General features: G+C 47.7%; 1 protein-coding gene across 1 annotated transcript; it reads right to left on the bottom strand.

Moving 5' to 3' along the window:
• Nucleotides 1–51: 51 nt before the first annotated feature.
• Nucleotides 52–16933, bottom strand: LOC138745456 (neuronal acetylcholine receptor subunit alpha-3-like). The gene is made up of 5 exons (XM_069902518.1): nt 16796–16933; nt 16654–16698; nt 8835–8944; nt 5091–6063; nt 52–180 (listed from the first exon to the last, which is right to left on the bottom strand). Exons 2-5 carry the CDS (start codon nt 16678–16680, stop codon nt 52–54), a joined length of 1239 nt encoding a protein of 412 aa, XP_069758619.1. The 5' UTR covers nt 16681–16698; nt 16796–16933.
• Nucleotides 16934–21013: the final 4080 nt, after the last annotated feature.

Here is a 21013-nt window from a genome sequence, read left to right as displayed (position 1 = left end):
TTTTGTCCAGTTCTTAAACACAATATATTGTTTATGTGTCCCCAACTCTGCTCAGACCTCGTTGGCGGACATCAACGGTTGCAGGAATGAGGTGGTTGTTCCTAGGATGCACATCAAGACAAAGATCCAGAGAAAGATCCGATCAATCACCAAGGCAACATACTTCCATTCATCCTGTATCTGAAGGGAATGCCATTAAAGGAAAGATCAGAAATCATATGACCAATATCTAAATGTGGTTATGCAAGTTCTCTTCAAATAGTACGATACTGACAGGTGCAGTATTCCCTCTGAATGTCTCATTCTACTTGATCAAGACGGTGACAGCACCAAATAGCAGAGTAAAGCTCCCCATGTACTGAATCATCAAATTCTGCTGGGACTGTGTGATTAGATACAAAGTGAACCTTCGTTTTCACTAACCAGTGAGCACTGATCCAGAATCAAACCTGACACCCAGTCTTTGTGCATCAGTACAAGTTAACGGTCAGAAGAGGACAAGTGAAGGATGGTAAAAATACAGAGGTGGTGGAGGAACTTAGCCGGTCTTGCAGTGTCCATAGGAGGTAAAGATACATAAGCGACATTCTGTGCCTGAGCCCTTCTTCAAGTGAAGATGGCGGAGGAATTTCTTTAGGCAGAGAGTGGTGAACTTCTGGAATTTGCTGCCACGTTGTCTGGGGAGGCCAGGTCGTTGGGTGTATTTAAGGCGGAGATTTATAGGTATCTGAATAGTCAGGGGATCAAAGGTTATAGAGAGAAGGCAGGGGAGTGGGACTGAGTGGGAGAATGGATCAACTCATGTTGAAACAAAGTGAACTCCACGGGCTCTAGTCTTGTGTATCTTAACCTCCCGTGGATGCTGCGAGACCAGCTGAGTTCCTCTAGCATTTCCGTGTTTTCACTACAGTCACAGTGTCTGCAGACTTTCGTGTCGCACTCCAAGTGAAGGATGCTTACAGTCTTTTCTGCGTCACATTTGTTACGTGTGCAAAGAACAAATGTAAATGCTTGGAAACGCAAGAGCCTGCAGACGCTGGGATCCGATTGCAACGTTTCACTAATCGAAGCTGAAAGTGAAGTAGAATCATCCAACCACCAGATGTCACCCTGCTCCTGTGAAACCCAAGATCAATGCCTCTAGTAAGTTGAAAAGAGCTTCAACGAAATGAAGAACCATTCTGCAATATTTTCTTCCAGCTAAATATCATTATTACATGTGCTTTCCTATAGTTTTAATACCTCACTGACAAAAGACAAAGGAGGAAAAACCCAACACCCAACCCCAACCCACCAATTTTCCCCTGCAACCGTGTCTGCCTGTCCCGCATCGGACTTGTCAGCCACAAACGAGTCTGCAGCTGACGTGGACATTTACCCCCTCCATAAATCTTCGTCCGCAAAGCCAAGCCAAAGAGAGAGAATACTTCTGTACCAGTAGAATCAAGTTTTTGCATTTCACATGAGGATTGGCAGGAGGGCTTCTATCTCTAATGCCAGTTCCAGCCCCATCACTAGACCAGTTGATTCCTCAATCACCCATTGATCTCAATTGTAATAAAGAAACTGGTGACCATATCTCCAAAGGAGAAATGGCAAAGATGTTTGAGCACAGAAATCCTCCCTCATTTCAGTCCCAAATTGCTTTTGAGACCGACCCCTGGTTTTAGCCGACCCCTTCACCCCCCAACATCACATCGAGCCTTCAAAATTGTTCTAATTAGGTAACCTCTCATTCTTTAAAGAAAACCCAAGACCGGCAGGTTTTTTTTGGCGATGGCCCCTTCAGGATTCTGCTCAAACTTTTATGGCCAGTCGTATTGTTGGTTTCTTCAGTACTTCTACCAACTACATTTTAAAAATATATATATATTCGTTACATTAAGTGAAATGTGCTCTGGCCCCCAGAGGGGTGGGTGGGGCCCCTGTTGAGTGGCTGGCCAGGACTACTGGAACTCTCCACACATAGAAATCCTGATATCCAAAGAACCAAGTTTACTTTGGAACCAAAATTGTGTTTGATATTGCAGGTGTGGAGTCTGATTCCATGCAACTGGGAATGCTGCTCTCCTCTAGGTTTCTGAGAGCTGCCTTACTTGCAGTAGGCATCACAAGGCACTGGAAAGGTGCCAATAATGCCGTCACTGACAGAAAGGATGCGAGTCAGTGTCCGAGCTGCTTGGCACGGGGGGTTCACAAGCCCCACAGCAAACTCCTGTATGTTTCTAGCACAGGAGCACCCACTCTACTCTGCCAAATACATCCTTAAAGAACTTCAGTAGATTAGCTAAACACGGTTTCTTTTCATAAATCCATGTTGTCTTTGCTCAATTATATTTTTCTACATGTCTATGTCTAAATATCACATCCTTTTTCCCAGCTACTAAAATGTCAGTTAACAAGTTGGTCGTTCTCTGTTTACTCTCTCCCTTCTTTATCAAATATCCCAGCAGAATTGCCATCTGTCAGTCTGCAGGAATCATTGCAGAATCCATGGAGCTTTGGAAGATGATAACCAAAACATCGATTCTCTCCTTCCCCTCACCTCCGCTGTCTGTCTTCCACAGGGACTGGTCCTTCCGTGACTCCCTCGTCCACTCCTCCCTCCCCGCCAATCATCCCCTTGACACCTGCAGGAGATGCTCCACTTGCGCCCACCCTCAGGGCCCCAAACTGCCCTTCCAAGTGAAGCAACACCTCACTTGCGAATGTGCAGGTGTCATCATCTGCATCCGGTGCGCTCCTGTGCTGGTCTCATCTACATCGGAGACACTGGATACAGACCGGGAGATCACTGCTAGGAGCACCTTGGCTCCGTCCACTATAATAGCGTGGATCCCCCAGTGGCCAACCATTTCAATTCCCTATCCCATTCCATGACTGACGTGTCTGTCCATGGTCTCATGCACTGCCAGACTGAGACCACCCGCAAATTCTCTTCAGCCTTTTTTACTCGTATCTTGAAGATGGGCTCAGGCCCAAAGTGTAGGTAATATATTTTTACCTCCTATATGCGAGCAGTGGGGTCACAAGGGTTGGTGTCACCCAGTGGGGGTAACTCATGGCGTCATTTCTTCCCCCTCCCCCCCCCCCCCATGTAATGAGCGTAGAAGAAACAGCTGTGTATTCCTTGTATGTTTGGGGTGGCTCTGAGTTGGGGGGGGGGAGGGGGGAAGGAGGAAGGATGGCTCTGACCAAATTGCATTAGAAGATTCAAACAATAAGTTTTAGCCTCATAGGTATATTGATACATTTAAGCTTGGCTTACAAAAAATGTTTTTGTTGTTATAACCAACTACAGGGATATTTTTATAAAAAATAAATTTCTGCTGAAATTTTGATGTCACCGGTGTGGTCCGAACCCCCCCATCCACCACACACCCCTCCCCCTCCCCCCCACCAAGTGACGCCAATGGCTGCAAGACCAGTTGAGTTCTTCCAGGATTTCTGTGTGTTTTCAGGTTAACTCTCCTTGCCCATCTATTTCGAAGCTCTGGAACAGAGTCATTGAGCCACACTGTATGGAACCTTTGGTCCAACTTGTCTGCTGACCAAGCTGGCATTCTGGGCTATGCATTTTTCCCCAATTATCTCCATGCCTTCCTACACATACATCTGTATTGGGGTTTTGGCTCATTTTCCTTGAGTTGAATTTATTTTGAAATATTGTAATAGTCAATTTTGGGCCAAAAATCGCATCATTTCAGTATATCCCGTGTAAGAGTCTATCTCCTAATTTTGGCCCCGACCACCTGCCCATCCGAGCTCCCAACATCTCGACCACAGATTTTAACACCGGCTTCCCGCCCACTAGAGCTCCCAATTCCCTGAGCGCACATCCTTGGATCAGCCGCCCATCCACCAGACCACCCAATACCCTGACCACAGATCCTCGCACTGGCCGCCCGCTCATCCAAACTCCCTGCACTCTGAACATGGACTTAGCACCCGGTCCCTGTGGTCCAAGCTCCTGGCACCTCAAACGACAAAAGTTTGACCCATGTGAAAGTCGTCCTGCCAAATTTGATCCAAAAAAATTGGTCCCCAAAATTTGACTATTGCATGAGTATATATGGTATCTATGGACTCGTATTTCTGGGAGGGCCTTTTACAAAGACAGAATCTCAATACTTGTTTAATTTCATTTCTGCATCCTTTACTCTCCAGTTCCCTTTTGAACCTGCCAACACCACAATCCCCAGCAGTGCCTTTCAGATTCTGACCATACCTTGTGTTTAAATATGGGTTATGTCCTCTCATTCTGTACCTCTCCACCAATGGGAATACCATACATTCTCGAGTAACAGTCGACACAGTGTAAAAGTCAACCCCACCCCCCAATTTTGGCCCCAGCCTCCTGCCCACTGGATGCCCCGACTACCATGTCTCACTTAGGCCAAGATTGTCCACCCACTGGAGCTCCTAAATCCCCGACCACCCACCTATCTAAGCTCCAGATGTCTCGGCCACCCTCCCATCCGAGCATCTGGCCGCCTGCCCATCCAACACTCCAACCCTAGACTCTAGTTTAGGACACCTGCCCATCTGAGCCCCTGACGCCCCAACTACGGACTCTCGGCTAGGCCCCGGCTGCCTGCCCATCCATCCGAGCTCCCGACACCCCAAATGCGCGCGGACTTACCATTCCAGTTCCAATACCTCGAACAACTTAATGCAGTCAAAAGTAGTATGCTTGTAATAGTTGAACCCCTAAATTTTACCTTAAAAATTGGTCCACAAAATTTGACTATTCCGCACATATATACAGTAGTTTCTGTCAACTCTGCCTTCATTCTTCATGGCTTTAAATACTTCAATCAGATCCACTCACAAACTCCTGTGTTTGATCCCTGTTTCTTCAATCTATGTAACTAATACCCCTGGGATTACTGTAGAAAATCTCTTCTCACCCTCTCCAAGGGTGATTTCTAAAATTTGATGAAATACTTCAATGTGACAGAATTAGTCTTTGAGGTTTATGGTGTCTTTTTGCTCCTGTGCTTTAAGCTTCTATCTACAAACTCAAAAGATGGTCTGTGTCGAAATATACTGTATATACATAGAATAAAGGTAACATCTAGCTCTCTCACCTCCTTGTTGTCATTCTGCAACTTCATCCTTTCCACGACGTGCGTGATGCTCTTAGCAGCTTCTTGAACTTCAGAAAGTCGTCCAAAATTCACAGGCAAAGCATTTGTGAACTCTGAACTGGAGCTCCACGGTGGACAGACACCAGTGTCCGGTGCTCTCCACCTGCAAGTGCATCGTATGTCCTGGCTGCAGTTTTCCGAGGAGTTGGAGAGGTCGCCAGAGCTGCGGGGGAAGTTGGCCGCCGGCTCTTCCCGAGCTTCACTGCCCCCGTCGGGCCTCTTCATGATCAAGATGTTCGGCAGCACCTTTAGGAAGACGGATTTCACCCAGGCTGGCATGGTGTGGGTCGTGGGCCTCCTATAGTGGACGTTAAGCACGAACACAGTTATAATAATGGACAGTATCACAAAGGTCAAGTTGAAAAGCAGATATTCCTCAATAAGTGGGATCACCAAGGAAGTGGATGGCACACTTTCTGTGATACCCAGGAGAAACACTGTGAGTGAAAGTAGAACTGAAATAGAAAGAGTTATCTTCTCCCCACAATCCGAGGGCAGCCAGAAAACCAGTATGGTTGGAAAAGAGATCATCAAGCAAGGGATGATCATGTTGATGGTGTAGAACAGAGGGGTTCGTCTCATGTAAATGGAGTAGGTTATATCTGTGTAGATCTCTTCACAGCAGTTGTATTTGATGTCATGTTTGTACCCCGGGGCGGCAATAATGGCCCATTCACCACTTTCCCAAAAGTCCTTCCTGTTGATTTCACTGCCGATCGGGGCCAGGTCAATTATGGCTTTGTCGTGGGTCCAGGAACCAAACTTTATACTGCAGTTCTGGTAGTCGAACGGGAAGTAGGTCACGTCCATCTTGCAGGAGCTCTTGAATGTGACCGGTGAATTCCAGGTCACGGTGCCGTTGGGCATCAATAGCACTTTGGTCCGTTCATTCATGGGGAAATTGGCAACTGCACTGGAACCACAATCCAAAGGATGAGAATGTCAGGGGCTGGTCTATGGCCAGCATTTTCTTCTCTTAGCCTGGACCATGACCAATAAAATCAATGATCTCATCTTCCTTTTTAACCACTTAACAACCCATCTTGGTATTTCAGGGAACTCCTGTGGACATAAGGAGTTCTTTACATCCACTATCCTATCCAATGCTATATGTGGATTGTGGAGGATCATGTGACCTCCCTGTCTGGAACCTAGTCAGAATTTGCATCACCTGCCATTAAAGGTTGGACCCCACCCATTCATTAGTGCACATCTTTCCAGTGGCTCATTTGAAGGAGGCAGCTATCATTGCCCAGCTCAGAACAGCATTAACTCCTAACACCTGCTCCTTGGGCCTGACTACAAATACTGCTGTATGCCAGGTTGCTGAACTGTGAACATCACCGGAGGAGTTGCTGGTAAGATGTGCTCTACACTTGGAGCAAGGCTGTAGTATTGTTTGGCAGTACTAAGCATTGATCTGGTTGATGCAGGGAACTGGGAGTGTGCATTTAAGTCCCAGCCTTGTTAGAGTGTATTAGTAATTGTATATTAGTTAACACTGAGCTGCACCCTGAGGTACAGGGATCAGAAGTGAGTACTGAAGCCCCTGTTTGTGAATGGATGCACGTGTGGGAGAGTGTGGTAGGATAAGCAGCTATTGGTATCGAGGACCCTTGCACCTGATGTGCCTGCTTGCACCGTTATAGTATTTAAGTCTCGTAATGTATAGAAGATGGTCTGCCACTGGTAACGGATGCCAATCTGGATCCGATGTGAATGCCTTTATAGCTATTAAGTAATAAGACTGATTAAGTACCATTTGATGTCTTTCCCTGTTTGATTTCCGTGTGTACAATAATTGTGACACTCGTGTCAAGGCTTGTGTCTGTGAACCCACTGGACATGATATATTTCCAACACAACAGCAACCGGGGTTTTGAATCTGGTGTTGTCTGTAAGGAGTTTGTACCTTCTCCCATGTCTGCGTGGGTTTCCTCCGGGGGCTCCAGGTTCCTCCCGCCCTACAAAACCTACATGGATTGTAGGTCAATTGGGTGTTATTAAGCAGCATGGGGCTTGTGAGCTGGAAGGGCCTGTTTCCGTGATATGCCTTTTTAAAAAAAAAAAAAAATCCTGTGCCGTCGGTGCTCTGTGATTACTTAAATTATTCTGGGATTTCTTAAAGTGGTATGTGAGGGAGGGATAAAAAGGTTGAGAACCACTGGTTAGATACAATGGGCAGTGGCCTCACATACCATGAACTGTCAAAATTATACACTACTGAAACCGAAGCAGCTCAGTGGTTCAGCAGGTACTGTGCACGTAACTTATCTATATAACACCACTCGGCACACATGATTATCTATAATGTCTAGTATCCATGTGTGTCTCAAGTGTATTTAATGGGCCAGCCTGACTGTTTAGGTGGTCAGAGAATTCCACAGATTCATCACTCTCTGGGATAAGCAGTGCCTCCTCATCTCTGTCTTCAATCTACTTCCCTAAATCTTGAGGCTTTGACCTCAAGTTCCTGTTTCTGTGCTAAACGAGTGCACGATTCAGTTCTGGCATTTCTTGACACCCACCCCAAAATCTCCAGGAAGTCATAGAATTATGTAAGCTCAAATGGCTATTTAGCCCTTGTGTTCAACAAAACAGACAGGCTAATAGAACCATAGAACATTGCAGCACAGAAAACAGGCCCCTTGCTCTTTTTAGTCTGTGCCAAACCATTTTTCTGCCTAGTCTCACTGACCTGCACCCAGTCCAGAGCCCTCCATACCTCTCCCATCCATGTACCTGTCCAAACTCTTCTTAAATGTTAAAATTGAGCCCATATTCACCACTTCAGCTGGCAGCGCATTCTGCATTCCCACCACTCTCTGTGGAGAAGTCCGCCCCCATCTCACATTTCCCCTAAATTTTTCCCCTTTCACTCTTAACCCATGTCCTCTAGTTTGTATCTCACCTACCTTCAGTTGAAAAAGCCTACCTCTATTTACTTTGTCTACCCCCTTATAATTTTAAATATCTCTATTAAATCTCCCCTCATTTTTCTACACTCCAGGGAATAAAGTCCTAATCTGTTTAACTTTTCCCTGTAACTCTGTCCCTGAAGTCCCGGCAACATCCCAGTAAATCTTCCCTGCACTCTTTCAATCTTATTGATATCTTTCCTGTAGTTCAGTGACCAAAACTGCACACAATCCTCCAAATTTGGCCTCATCAATGTCTTGTACAACTTTACCAGAACATCCCAACTCCTAGACTCAATACTTTGATTTATGAAGGCCAAGATGCCAAAAGCTCTCTTTACAACCCTATCCCCCCGTGACACCACTTTTCAGGGAATTATGTGTCTACATAACCAGATCCTTCTGTTCTACTGCACTCCTCAGTGCCCTACCCTTTACTGTGTATGTCCTTTCTTGGTTTGTCCTTCCAATCTCACTCCTCAGCTCCTGGACTACAGCCTGGCAGGCTGTAGCAGGCCAACGTTCATCCAAGAACATTTTTTAAACCTGAATAGGATTCCACAGTCCTCTCAGAGGACAAGGTCAATGGAGCTCTGAAAGGTATGTCAGAAATGGAAGAGCTAATCTAAATATGTCGTTGGCCTGTGCTCAGAGTAAAATGCTGCAGGAATTCATCCATCGCTGGATTTCAGTTATGTTGCTGGCAGACTGACATGGATAAAGATTAAAATCTATCTGGGGCCAGCGATTTGCAGACATTTCTTACTTGTTGTACAAAATAATGTCTGGCTTCCAGATTTTGTCAGCAGGCACTCTAATAAAGCTGACGCCTTCGTATTTGGCAGGATCCCATCTTAGTCTGTAGTCATTCCATAGCTGAGGATGGAAATAAAAGACAAACAAAAGTTAAGTAAGCAAGTTTTTTTTTTAATTTCCCAACCAAGAAAGTTTTTAAAAAGAACTGCCCACCTCACTGACAAAAGACAAAGGAGGAAAAACCCAACACCCAACCCCAACCCACCAATTTTCCCCTGCAACCGCTGCAACCGTGTCTGCCTGTCCCGCATCGGACTTGTCAGCCACAAACGAGCCTGCAGCTGACGTGGACATTACCCCTCCGTAAATCTTCGTCCGCGAAGCCAAGCCAAAGAAAGAAAAGAAAGAAGAAGAAATCTGTATGAAATAAAGGTGTACACAGTGAGATTCATGTGGTGAAATTACAGTTTGTGAATTTAAAGTGAGGATTTGTAACTATTGTATGGTAATCCTTGTCCTTTTTAGGAATGTCTTATTCCTCGGCTCATTATATGTCAGAGTACAGATGGAGGTAGCTGAAAATTTTACTTCCTCCCTCCCCCCACATCCCCCCATAATTTGATCGGTTCATGAGGACCAATGTATGGCACGTTACTGAATTCCATCCTAAGCTAGGAGACCAATCAGCAATTCAAGAGAAACTAGGCGGGGTTGATTGCCCTCCCCCTCCCTAAACGTTCACTCCCTCCCCCACTACATCTGCCTTAGTTATTGAGCTCCTTTGATGGATTAAGTGCCATCAAGTTTGGAGATGGCACAACAGTAATCGGCCTTATTAGCAACAATTGATGTGATCGACCAGGATCATTATTTGAAGAGGGTGCGCAAAATCATCGAGGACCCCTGCCACCCCGCACGCACACAGCATGTTTCCGCTACTCCCATCAGGGAAGAGATCCAGGACGATCAGAGCCAGCACCACCAGGTTGAGGAGCAGCTTCTTCCCACGGGCAGTGAGAACGCTGAACGACCCAAGAAACTGATCCCACTCACCATCTGATACTCACATATTCATGAAACTTTATTTATTTGTATCTCTGAATACTTGTCCTGTATGTGTGCGATGTCTGATTGTGTATCTGCATGTTTTGCACTGAGGACCGGAGAACGCTGTTTTGTTGATTTGTACTCAAAGTTGATGGGCTCCCTTCCCTGTGAAGCAGTCAAGTTTAGTTGGTTTCTTCCATACTTCTCTCCTGAGTATGTAAAAAAAATTTTATATCAGTCTGTCTTTTCCCCTCCCCCACCCCACGTGCTATGTCCTGAGGGTGGGTTAGGGGGGTGCGTACATCTCAAGCTGAGGATGAGGTCACTGTCCAACTTCCTTAATGTTGAGGGCAATCAGATGATCTATTAACCTAAGTTGCACCTTGGAAATACATTACTTATTTATCCTCCTCACTGGGTCTAAATCCTGGAACTCCTTCCCCAACAGGATTGAGAGAGCACATTCACAGAGTTAGCTGCTGAAGCCCAAGAACGCTGATCACGATGACCGTCCGAGAGCAGTTCTGGATGCTGGTATCAACAGTGGTTCTCGCATCTGTCGATGAATTTTAAAAAATCAAGGTATGTCACGGAAGAACGAGGGCAGTTTCGGTAGTAACTTCCCAAAAGGGAAGTGGACCCCTCGTTGGGAGGGAAGTGGACCCCTCGTTGGGAGGGAAGTGGACCCCTCGTTGGGAGGGAAGTGGACCCCTCGTTGGGAGGGAAGTGGACCCCTCGTTGGGAGGGAAGTGGACCCCTCGTTGGGAGGGAAGTGGACCCCTCGTTGGGAGGGAAGTGGACCCCTCGTTGGGAGGGAAGTGGACCCCTCGTTGGGAGGGAAGTGGACCCCTCGTTGGGAGGGAAGTGGACCCCTCGTTGGGAGGGAAGTGGACCCCTCGTTGGGAGGGAAGTGGACCCCTCGTTGGGAGGGAAGTGGACCCCTCGTTGGGAGGGAAGTGGACCCCTCGTTGGGAGGGAAGTGGACCCCTCGTTGGGAGGGAAGTGGACCCCTCGTTGGGAGGGAAGTGGACCCCTCGTTGGGAGGGAAGTGGACCCCTCGTTGGGAGGGAAGTGGACCCCTCGTTGGGAGGGAAGTGGACCCCTCGTTGGGAGGGAAGTGGACCCCTCGTTGGGAGGGAAGTGGACCCCTCGTTGGGAGGGAAGTGGACCCCTCGTTGGGAGGGAAGTGGACCCCTCGTTGGGAGGGAAGTGGACCCCTCGTTGGGAGGGAAGTGGACCCCTCGTTGGGAGGGAAGTGGACCCCTCGTTGGGAGGGAAGTGGACCCCTCGTTGGGAGGGAAGTGGACCCCTCGTTGGGAGGGAAGTGGACCCCTCGTTGGGAGGGAAGTGGACCCCTCGTTGGGAGGGAAGTGGACCCCTCGTTGGGAGGGAAGTGGACCCCTCGTTGGGAGGGAAGTGGACCCCTCGTTGGGAGGGAAGTGGACCCCTCGTTGGGAGGGAAGTGGACCCCTCGTTGGGAGGGAAGTGGACCCCTCGTTGGGAGGGAAGTGGACCCCTCGTTGGGAGGGAAGTGGACCCCTCGTTGGGAGGGAAGTGGACCCCTCGTTGGGAGGGAAGTGGACCCCTCGTTGGGAGGGAAGTGGACCCCTCGTTGGGAGGGAAGTGGACCCCTCGTTGGGAGGGAAGTGGACCCCTCGTTGGGAGGGAAGTGGACCCCTCGTTGGGAGGGAAGTGGACCCCTCGTTGGGAGGGAAGTGGACCCCTCGTTGGGAGGGAAGTGGACCCCTCGTTGGGAGGGAAGTGGACCCCTCGTTGGGAGGGAAGTGGACCCCTCGTTGGGAGGGAAGTGGACCCCTCGTTGGGAGGGAAGTGGACCCCTCGTTGGGAGGGAAGTGGACCCCTCGTTGGGAGGGAAGTGGACCCCTCGTTGGGAGGGAAGTGGACCCCTCGTTGGGAGGGAAGTGGACCCCTCGTTGGGAGGGAAGTGGACCCCTCGTTGGGAGGGAAGTGGACCCCTCGTTGGGAGGGAAGTGGACCCCTCGTTGGGAGGGAAGTGGACCCCTCGTTGGGAGGGAAGTGGACCCCTCGTTGGGAGGGAAGTGGACCCCTCGTTGGGAGGGAAGTGGACCCCTCGTTGGGAGGGAAGTGGACCCCTCGTTGGGAGGGAAGTGGACCCCTCGTTGGGAGGGAAGTGGACCCCTCGTTGGGAGGGAAGTGGACCCCTCGTTGGGAGGGAAGTGGACCCCTCGTTGGGAGGGAAGTGGACCCCTCGTTGGGAGGGAAGTGGACCCCTCGTTGGGAGGGAAGTGGACCCCTCGTTGGGAGGGAAGTGGACCCCTCGTTGGGAGGGAAGTGGACCCCTCGTTGGGAGGGAAGTGGACCCCTCGTTGGGAGGGAAGTGGACCCCTCGTTGGGAGGGAAGTGGACCCCTCGTTGGGAGGGAAGTGGACCCCTCGTTGGGAGGGAAGTGGACCCCTCGTTGGGAGGGAAGTGGACCCCTCGTTGGGAGGGAAGTGGACCCCTCGTTGGGAGGGAAGTGGACCCCTCGTTGGGAGGGAAGTGGACCCCTCGTTGGGAGGGAAGTGGACCCCTCGTTGGGAGGGAAGTGGACCCCTCGTTGGGAGGGAAGTGGACCCCTCGTTGGGAGGGAAGTGGACCCCTCGTTGGGAGGGAAGTGGACCCCTCGTTGGGAGGGAAGTGGACCCCTCGTTGGGAGGGAAGTGGACCCCTCGTTGGGAGGGAAGTGGACCCCTCGTTGGGAGGGAAGTGGACCCCTCGTTGGGAGGGAAGTGGACCCCTCGTTGGGAGGGAAGTGGACCCCTCGTTGGGAGGGAAGTGGACCCCTCGTTGGGAGGGAAGTGGACCCCTCGTTGGGAGGGAAGTGGACCCCTCGTTGGGAGGGAAGTGGACCCCTCGTTGGGAGGGAAGTGGACCCCTCGTTGGGAGGGAAGTGGACCCCTCGTTGGGAGGGAAGTGGACCCCTCGTTGGGAGGGAAGTGGACCCCTCGTTGGGAGGGAAGTGGACCCCTCGTTGGGAGGGAAGTGGACCCCTCGCTATTGCGAACAATAAAAATGTGATTAATGTTGAATTGATATGAATGGGTGATGTAGATTCAATGGGACATAGGATCTGCTTCTGTGAATGAATCTAAAATTTGACGAGCCTTGTGATAATGTAACGTATTTGTATAAGAATTTATTAGGCACAGAAGTTGCAATGTAATGATGGATCAAAATTCTTGCGTGCTACAGCCATACAGTTGAACAGTTTTACAAACGCAGTCATGATTTTTAAATAACACCAGGAGATCATTCTTGCTGCCCTGACTCACTTAGTCTAGATCAGTCATTCTCAACTTTTTTTTTGTTGTCTATGGACTCTGCTCAAAGTTTAAGGGCCCCCTTCACTGTGAAGTAGTTTAGTTGGTTTCTTCTGTACTTCTCTCCTACTGACTACATAAAATTTTATGATATCAGTCTGTGGCCTGGGGATGGATGGGGTGGCAGGGTAGGTACATCTCCTGTTGCTGGTCTAGAGGACAGTGTCACTATCTAAATTCCTTCATGTTGAGGTTAGACAAAATTTAGTTGCTCTGAGTTGGAAGAAAGACCTGAGTTTCCCTTAGTGGTGGTTGCACAAGCATAGATCACTTGCATTGTGTCTCCAATTTTCTCTTGAAATGATCGAATTCTGCTAATTCCGGACAGTGTTATCATTTTCCATTCTGAAGATTATTGTAATAAATTTGCATAATCAGCTACAAATAATAATGATCCAAAATGAATGTGCTTTTGAGTTTGATGGAGAACAGTAAGAAAACAAACTTGTGTTTAAGGTTGGAGACTCGTGTTGGAGACCTTTCAGTTCGACAGCAAGGACAGGGATATGGCTAAAATGACAAAGAGGCCTTAGTACAGTCACTGTTCAATAACTGCTTTGAACCATTCCTTGGTGGCATCTGAATTATAGTTTTTATTACATTAAATGGAAAAAGAATTGCAGCCAACTTGTACATCGTAAGCTCCCATGAGTTAATAACTAGATCATCTATCTTTTGAAAATTATTGAGAAATAAATACTACTGACGCCCGGACAAACTATCTTTCCACTCAAATTGCACTAGCCACTCGAAAGTCCGTGTGTACACCAGCACAATGTTCCCTCAGGACTGGAGTGTTATTCTGAATTCTACGCTACATCTCTTGTGGGATTTGAATTCAACCTTGTAACTCAGAGAGATGAATGGAAATAATTGAACCACATTTGATATTCCAGAAAAAAGAATATTGTATGCATTTTTTTTTCAAAATTTTAAACTGGTCTGCCTCACCATTGTTTGAAGCAAAAAAAGACAATATAGACCTTGTCTATTCTAAGTTTGTTGTATTCAAGTTAGAGCATGCTGGAAACGGTCGGACTACGTCCTCGGAGAAAGCAGCAGAGCTAACTCATCTCGACAGTGACCTAACATCTCAATGACATGTTACTATTTGTCCAGAAATGTTGTCATTTTTTTATATGAACATGTAGTTAAACGCATGGAATTGCTAAGATTGTTTGCAGTTGAGTGCTTTTGAATAACGTGATTATCACTTTGAATTAGAAATGTGAGTTTTATCTAATGACTTAAACATCCACTGATAAATTATATTTGCCGTGCATGAAATGAAAAGCCCGCAGGTCACTGGAAAATCAATGCTATCCATCTGTGTGTGAAAAGCAATCTTGCCTGACTCAAACAAATTTACAAGATTTTCACTGAGACTGTTCATCTCATTCTTATAGCCTCACCAAGTGAGGCTTTTGCTGGGTTAAAGGGTCCAGTTCTTCAGGCAACCCTCTGATACTGTGCACAAAAGACCATTGTCAACAGATGGGCTGACTTTTCGTTGAAGGGTTAAGAACGTCGTTGGGTAACGCAACATTTATTGTCCTTTCCAAAATGCCTTCAAACACAACAATAGGAGCTGACCCTTTCTAAAAGCCATAAAGAGTCAATTGTATTGCTCCTGGTCAGGGACAATACACAGGCCAGTGCTAGTAAAGATGCCTGGTTTCCTTCCCCAAAAGGCCACCAGTGAATCAAACTAAAAGCACAAAATTGCTGGAGAAACACAGCAGGTCACACAGCGTTCCTAGGATCTGATACCTTGAAGAAGAGCTCAGGCCCGAAACATTGGTTATATGTCCTATGAACGCTGCGTGGCCTGCTGTGTTCCTCCAGCAATTTTGTGATTTTGCTACAATCATCGCGTCTGCAGACTTCTGTTTTCTTACACCAGTGAATCACTTTTTTTTAAAACTGCAATCCAAAGTTTCACATTTGTTTTATTTTGTCTTATGGTACCTTTTTAATTCTAGATTTATTTCATTAAATACCTGTAATAGGGTCAAATGCTGGTGGGACATGTAGAGTAAATAGCAGAGATTTCAAGAGGATAAGATATCAGAGAGACCTTGGAGTCCTCAGCTCTCTTGAAAATGGGGACACAGGTGGATGGGGTGGTGAAGGAACATTTGATAAGCTTGACTCTGGGGCACTGAGAGTAAGATTGTCATGTTGCAACTCTATGAACATTGGTTGTCTGCCCTTGAACCGTTGTATCCAGTTCTGGTCGCCACACCACAGGAAAGATGGGTAGCCTGAGGGAATGCAGAAAGGGATTCACTAGCTGTTGCCATGAATTTGGGGCTAAAGGCTGATTTTATTCTCACTAGAGGCTAAATGATTACCTTATGAAGGTTAACAAAATTGAGGGGCAGAGAGTTTTCTTCCCCCCCCCCCCCCCCCCGGGTCAGGTCAGTGGAACCACATTCTATCGAATTTAGTGGATCTCAACTTTTATTTTCACTCACATGACACGTGATTCAAACCCTGGTCACTGGCACTACCATGGTGCTATTCCCCCCTCAATCTTCTTCATGATGGGTTCGGAGTTTTCTGAAGAAGAGTGAGGTTCCACGGTTAGCAGATCACCATGGAAGTGCCAGTGAGCAGGGTTTGAATCCCACACTGTCTGACAGGAGTTGATTCTTGTGTCGACATGGGCTTCCTCCAGGTGCTCCGGTTTCCTCCCACTTTTAAAAGATGTGCAGAGTTGGTAGGTTAATTGATCCCACAGGTGTATTTGGGCGGTGAGGGCTTGTGGGCTGGAAGGGCCTGTTACCTGTGTTGTATGTCTAAATAAATAATGCTTGTGTTTCAGGATTATACTGAAGGGTTTCACAGCTGATTAAAAATATAATTAGTTTTAAAAGCTATCTGTGTGTATGCACAGGAATAACAACGTGAGAATGTCCAGTGAATGTTCTATGCATCAACCTGCTCCAAGTTGGGATGTTTTATTTGACTCTCCCTGGTAGCAATTGTTCTTCCTGGGTCAGCATGGAAGTTCTGTGTCTCTGGTTTGGTGCCGAAACCCAATACCTTCGGGTGCCAGAATGTTTCCCCCCCCCCCCCCCCACAGATGTTGCTCAGTTCAGCAATTCACCAATTTCATTTCCTCTCATTTTGTTCATCACCACCCCCTCCAAAGCAGATGTTGCCCCCCCCCCATGTGAATAATCACCAACATGTTAATGATTTGGACCAGCTTGATAAGCAGCAATGGTAAACTCGGCCAAAGGCAGATATCCAAGCTCCCCCCCAAATGTAGGAGTGGGGTTGTTTTCCATTCCACTCACAGGCCACTTTAAGTAATCTCATCCACCCTTTTGGTGCTCTGTGTAAGAGATGCTTCAAGTGGAGTGGGAGTGGAAGAAAAAGGGTTGAGCACCACTGTCTTGCTGGCAAACAGAACTTTCAACGTGGAAATCTCACATGTTTCAGCCAGAGGTTCGTTTCCATGATCTGGTTGACTTCATCCTGTAACAAATCAGGCAGAACCTTGTTAGGGTGGAAGGCGGCGACAGGGAAGGGCTCGGGAAAAGGCAGCAGACGGTGCCCGGCCGGGTTACTGTACCACTTTGATGAGCTGAGACAGCGACACCTCGAAGTGCACGATGACTGAATCCGAAACGTTCTCCACCGGACGGACGCCTTGGTTGTAGTGGCGGAAGAGCTTGGCTAGCAATCTTTCCTCCCCTTCCAAAGCCACAGCACCTTTCCAAGACAGCGAGAAAGCAATGACTTCCAGTGAAAGCAGCCAGAGCTCGGTATCAAAGGACATTACGTGCAGGGAGAGTGGGAATCCCAAACCAAGGAGGCACATTTTTGGATCGCCGGATCCCAATTCAGTGCATTAAAGCCAGTCTCCAGACTCGGTGTCGGCAGCTTCACCGTGCAAACCTTTGTAAAGCATGAAAAGGGTGCAAGAAAGTCAAAGCTGGTTCATTTAGGAATCCGAGGGCAGCGGGGCAAAGAAGTTGTTCTTTGTGCCGCTTTTACGGGGACTAGTTCCCGGGACTGTCCCTCCCCAAAGCAGGATCTCTGTCCATCGAAAGGAATGCACAATGAAGGACAGAACCGCAATGGGTCCGATGAAACAGCAGTTGCAGAATTTAAGCTGACCTGCAAAGAGTAGGAGCAGAGGCCATCCGGCCAGCGGCGGCGCCTGGGCGGATCTCATTCGGCGCAGCGCGGTGGTGCTGAAGGGACAGCGCCCGCGGGAAGCACAACTGCCGGGCTGGCAGCGATGGACAGGGGCGTGGATGCTTCCCGGGCCAGCCCCTGCCCCTGGCAGACTGACGCGCTGTGTCGCTCACCATTCAGTCTCCCTCTGAACGAGCGACCATTCACCCCCCCCCCCCCCCAAATGTAGGAGTGGGGTTGCTTTTCTGTCCTATACATTTGCTACAACAGCACAGGTATACAAGATGCTCCAAGTATTAAAAGTCCTCAGTTACCATACTGTGCCATGTGATTGCATGTTGCTGTAGAGAAATGGATCAGAGGTCAATCCGCAGGACCATAAGGGTGGCTTGGTTGGTGTAGCAGTTGATTGGGACAGGGATTCAAATCCTGCACCGTCTGTAAGGAGTTCCTATGCTCTCCCCGTGTCTGTGTGGGTTTTAACATAACAATTGCAGCACGGAAACAGGCCATTAGGCCCTTCTAGTCCGCACCGAACCAAACACCCCTCTCTAGTCTCACCTCCCCGCACAATCCCGGGGTCTCCGCTTTCTTCCCATGTACCGGGGGGTATAGGTTAATTGGGTGTGAACAGGGTGGCACGGACTTGTGGGCCAAAATGGCCTGTATGACCAAATTTTAAAAAAAAGAGTGGCAGAAAGGATCACTGGAGTCTCTCTCCCGCCTCCCAAACCATCGATGTGATCTACCAGGATCGTAGTCTGAAGAGGGCATGCAAAATCATTGAGGGCCCCTTCCACCCAGCACACAGCATCTTTCAGCTGCTCTCATGGGGGAAGAAATACAGGAACAGCTTCTTCCCACGAGCAGTGAGAACGCTGAACGACCAAAGGAACGGCTCACACTAACCATATGAGACTCTCATACTCAGGAAACACCATTTATTTATTTGTATATATGAATATTTGTCCTGCATTGTTTATCTGTATGTGTGTTATGTCTGATGCACATCTACACGTTTTGCACCAAGGACTGGAGGACACTGTTTCGTCAGGTTGGACATGCACAACCAGATGACAATAAATTTGTCTTGATATCAAAGGATAGATCAATTCCAAGCACATTGTCCTTGAGATGACTGCGGTGGAGTGGAGACATAACTTGATGAAGGCTCAAGCCAGAAATGTTGGTTATTTATCTTTGCTATATAAAGTACCCTGTTTGACCTCCTGAGTTTCTCCAGCATTGTTTTTACTTCAATCCCAGTACCTGCTGAATTTTATGTTTTATTCCAAGACAGTTGCTCGCATCTTTGCTGAATGCAGATTCGCAAAGTGTGTGTGCAGAAGGATGCCAGGGTCCTTGTTGTGGTTCATCCCTAGTAGCACCATTACATTGGACTCTTGATCCATGGGCTGTTCCTGGGGATGCACACTCCCACCACTCTCTGTGTGAAGAAGTTCCCCCTCTCCTTTTCCCCTATCACCCTCAATCCATGTCCTCTGGTTTGTATCTCATCTACCCTCATTGGGAAAAAGCCTAGTTGTATTTATTCTGTCCATACCCTCATAATTTTGTATACCTCTCTATAAAATCTCCCCTCATTCTTCTTTGCTCTGGGGAATAAAGTCTAACCTGTTCGCTCTTTTCCTGTAACTCAGTTCCGACAACATCCTAGTAAATCTTTTCTGCACATCACAGATGTGGAGGATTGTGGCACAGATGGGGTTAGGGATTTGAGGCTTGATCTACAGACCATAAGGAACAAGGAGAATCAGGACTGTTTTTAATCGCTTGAAAACAACAGTAAGAATTTTTTTTTTAAATTGCAGAAAAATAAGAAAACAAAACACTGAAACACTCAACCATTCAGGCAGCATCTAGAGAGAGAGAGAAAAACAGCATTTTAGGTGAGCTACTGGTGTGGACCCATGGAGAGCAGGGAACAGAGAAACAGTGCTCCCGTGGGGTTCATCTGCATAGTATGACTGCCTTCATGTCCATACAAGCTTTGAACAGCCCACTAAGGGAGCCGATGGTAGTTTTATTTAAAATCCCTGAACCACGGGATTTTGACCCAAGATGGTAGCACCTCTGAATCTCAGTAGCCGTGAAGCATTGCAGACTTCAGGGAACCAGAGGACTGGTGCAGGGCACCAGAAAATGGGGAGACCACCGCCCTCCCCACCCCTGTCTGAGAAGGAGTGGAGGCGACCCATGGGATGGTAAACACGGCAGCAGACCAATGAGGAGTTCTGCACCTGATGGACCCACACAGGTGGCGGGCTGCTGGTGACCCGAGGAGAGGAACCCTCGGAGGCTGCAGACTGCTGGATATTGCAGTCAAGGGACTTGCACCAGGCTGTGATCTGCCGGAAACTGGCTCGAAACTGGTCGAAGGAGCACCAGGTATTGGAACCGGGGTACGAGAGAGTGCTGAGGACGCTGAAGGGTTCCTAATGGTATCAGAAGTTTTAATCTGGAGCTCAGGTTGCCAATGGCTTGGACTGGACTCTGTGTGGCTGCTGGAGGCAAATCCACAGATACTTGGTGACTCTGGGGGAAACTCTTTTGCTGCTCTTTCTTTGAGAGGTGCTTCAGGCAATTTCTGCCGATGGCAAATCTGTCTGCCTTCCAGCACACAAAAGCAATTTTGTGTAATATGACTGCTTTTATTACATGTAGTAAATTGAATCTTGAATTACTTTTAAAATTGAATGCCATCTGATGGGCCAGCGAGAGATGCATGGCTGGGACTCGGTACAGCTGCATGATAGAAGGTGCTCTTCAGGTGACTAATACTTTTCCATTCATTTCTCAGTGGCCACCTTAAGCTTTCTGTCACCATCCCACTGCCATTCTGTCCTCTCTGCTGTTGGTTTCCTACTCTGCTCCAACCTGGAGGAACAGAACCTCATCTTCCCACTGGAGGAAAAAATACAAATGTGCAGATTCTAGAAATCTAAACTAAAAATAGAACATGGCTGGAAACAGTAGGTCAGTCAGCATCTGTGGAGAGAAAAGTAGTCCATGTTCCCCCTTCACTCTAGTTACATTACAGTTTTGGAACTTGATATTAAATTTAACATATCGCGGTTGGCATTAGCAGTTAGCGCGATGCTTTTACAGCGCCAGCGATCAGGACAGGGGTTTGAATCCCAGACTATCTGTAAGGAACTTTCTGTTCTCCCCATGTCTGCGTGAGTTTTCCTCAGGGGCTCCAGTTTCCCTCCCACCCTTCAAAATGTACGGGGGTCTAGATTAATTGGGTGAAAATTGGGCGGCACAGACTCATGGGCTGAAATGGGAGGCTATTTGAAAAGAAAATCAGGTAACCATCCTTATCCAATCTATCTTTCTCTCTCTCTTTCTTTCCCTCTTTCTCTCTCTCCATCGATTCCTGATTCACTTTATTTTTTTTGTCTCTTATTGACTGTTTTTAAAGCAATCTTGGCTTGTACTCTTAAGACAGACATCCCCTTCTCCTGCTCTACAATTTGAAACCTATTTGTGTTCTAGTTGTGAAGAAGGGTTCTTGAACAAAACCAACTCTGGTTTTCTCCCCACTGACGAACATGTCCTGAATTCCTGAGTGCTCCCAGTCTTTTATGTTTTTCTCTCTCTCCAACATGGAGAAGTTACAGATTGC

Source organism: Narcine bancroftii, chromosome 11, assembly GCF_036971445.1.
Source record: "Narcine bancroftii isolate sNarBan1 chromosome 11, sNarBan1.hap1, whole genome shotgun sequence".
In the NCBI taxonomy this organism is placed as follows: Eukaryota; Metazoa; Chordata; class Chondrichthyes; order Torpediniformes; family Narcinidae; genus Narcine; species Narcine bancroftii.
This window is presented reverse-complemented; position numbering and strand designations above follow the sequence as displayed.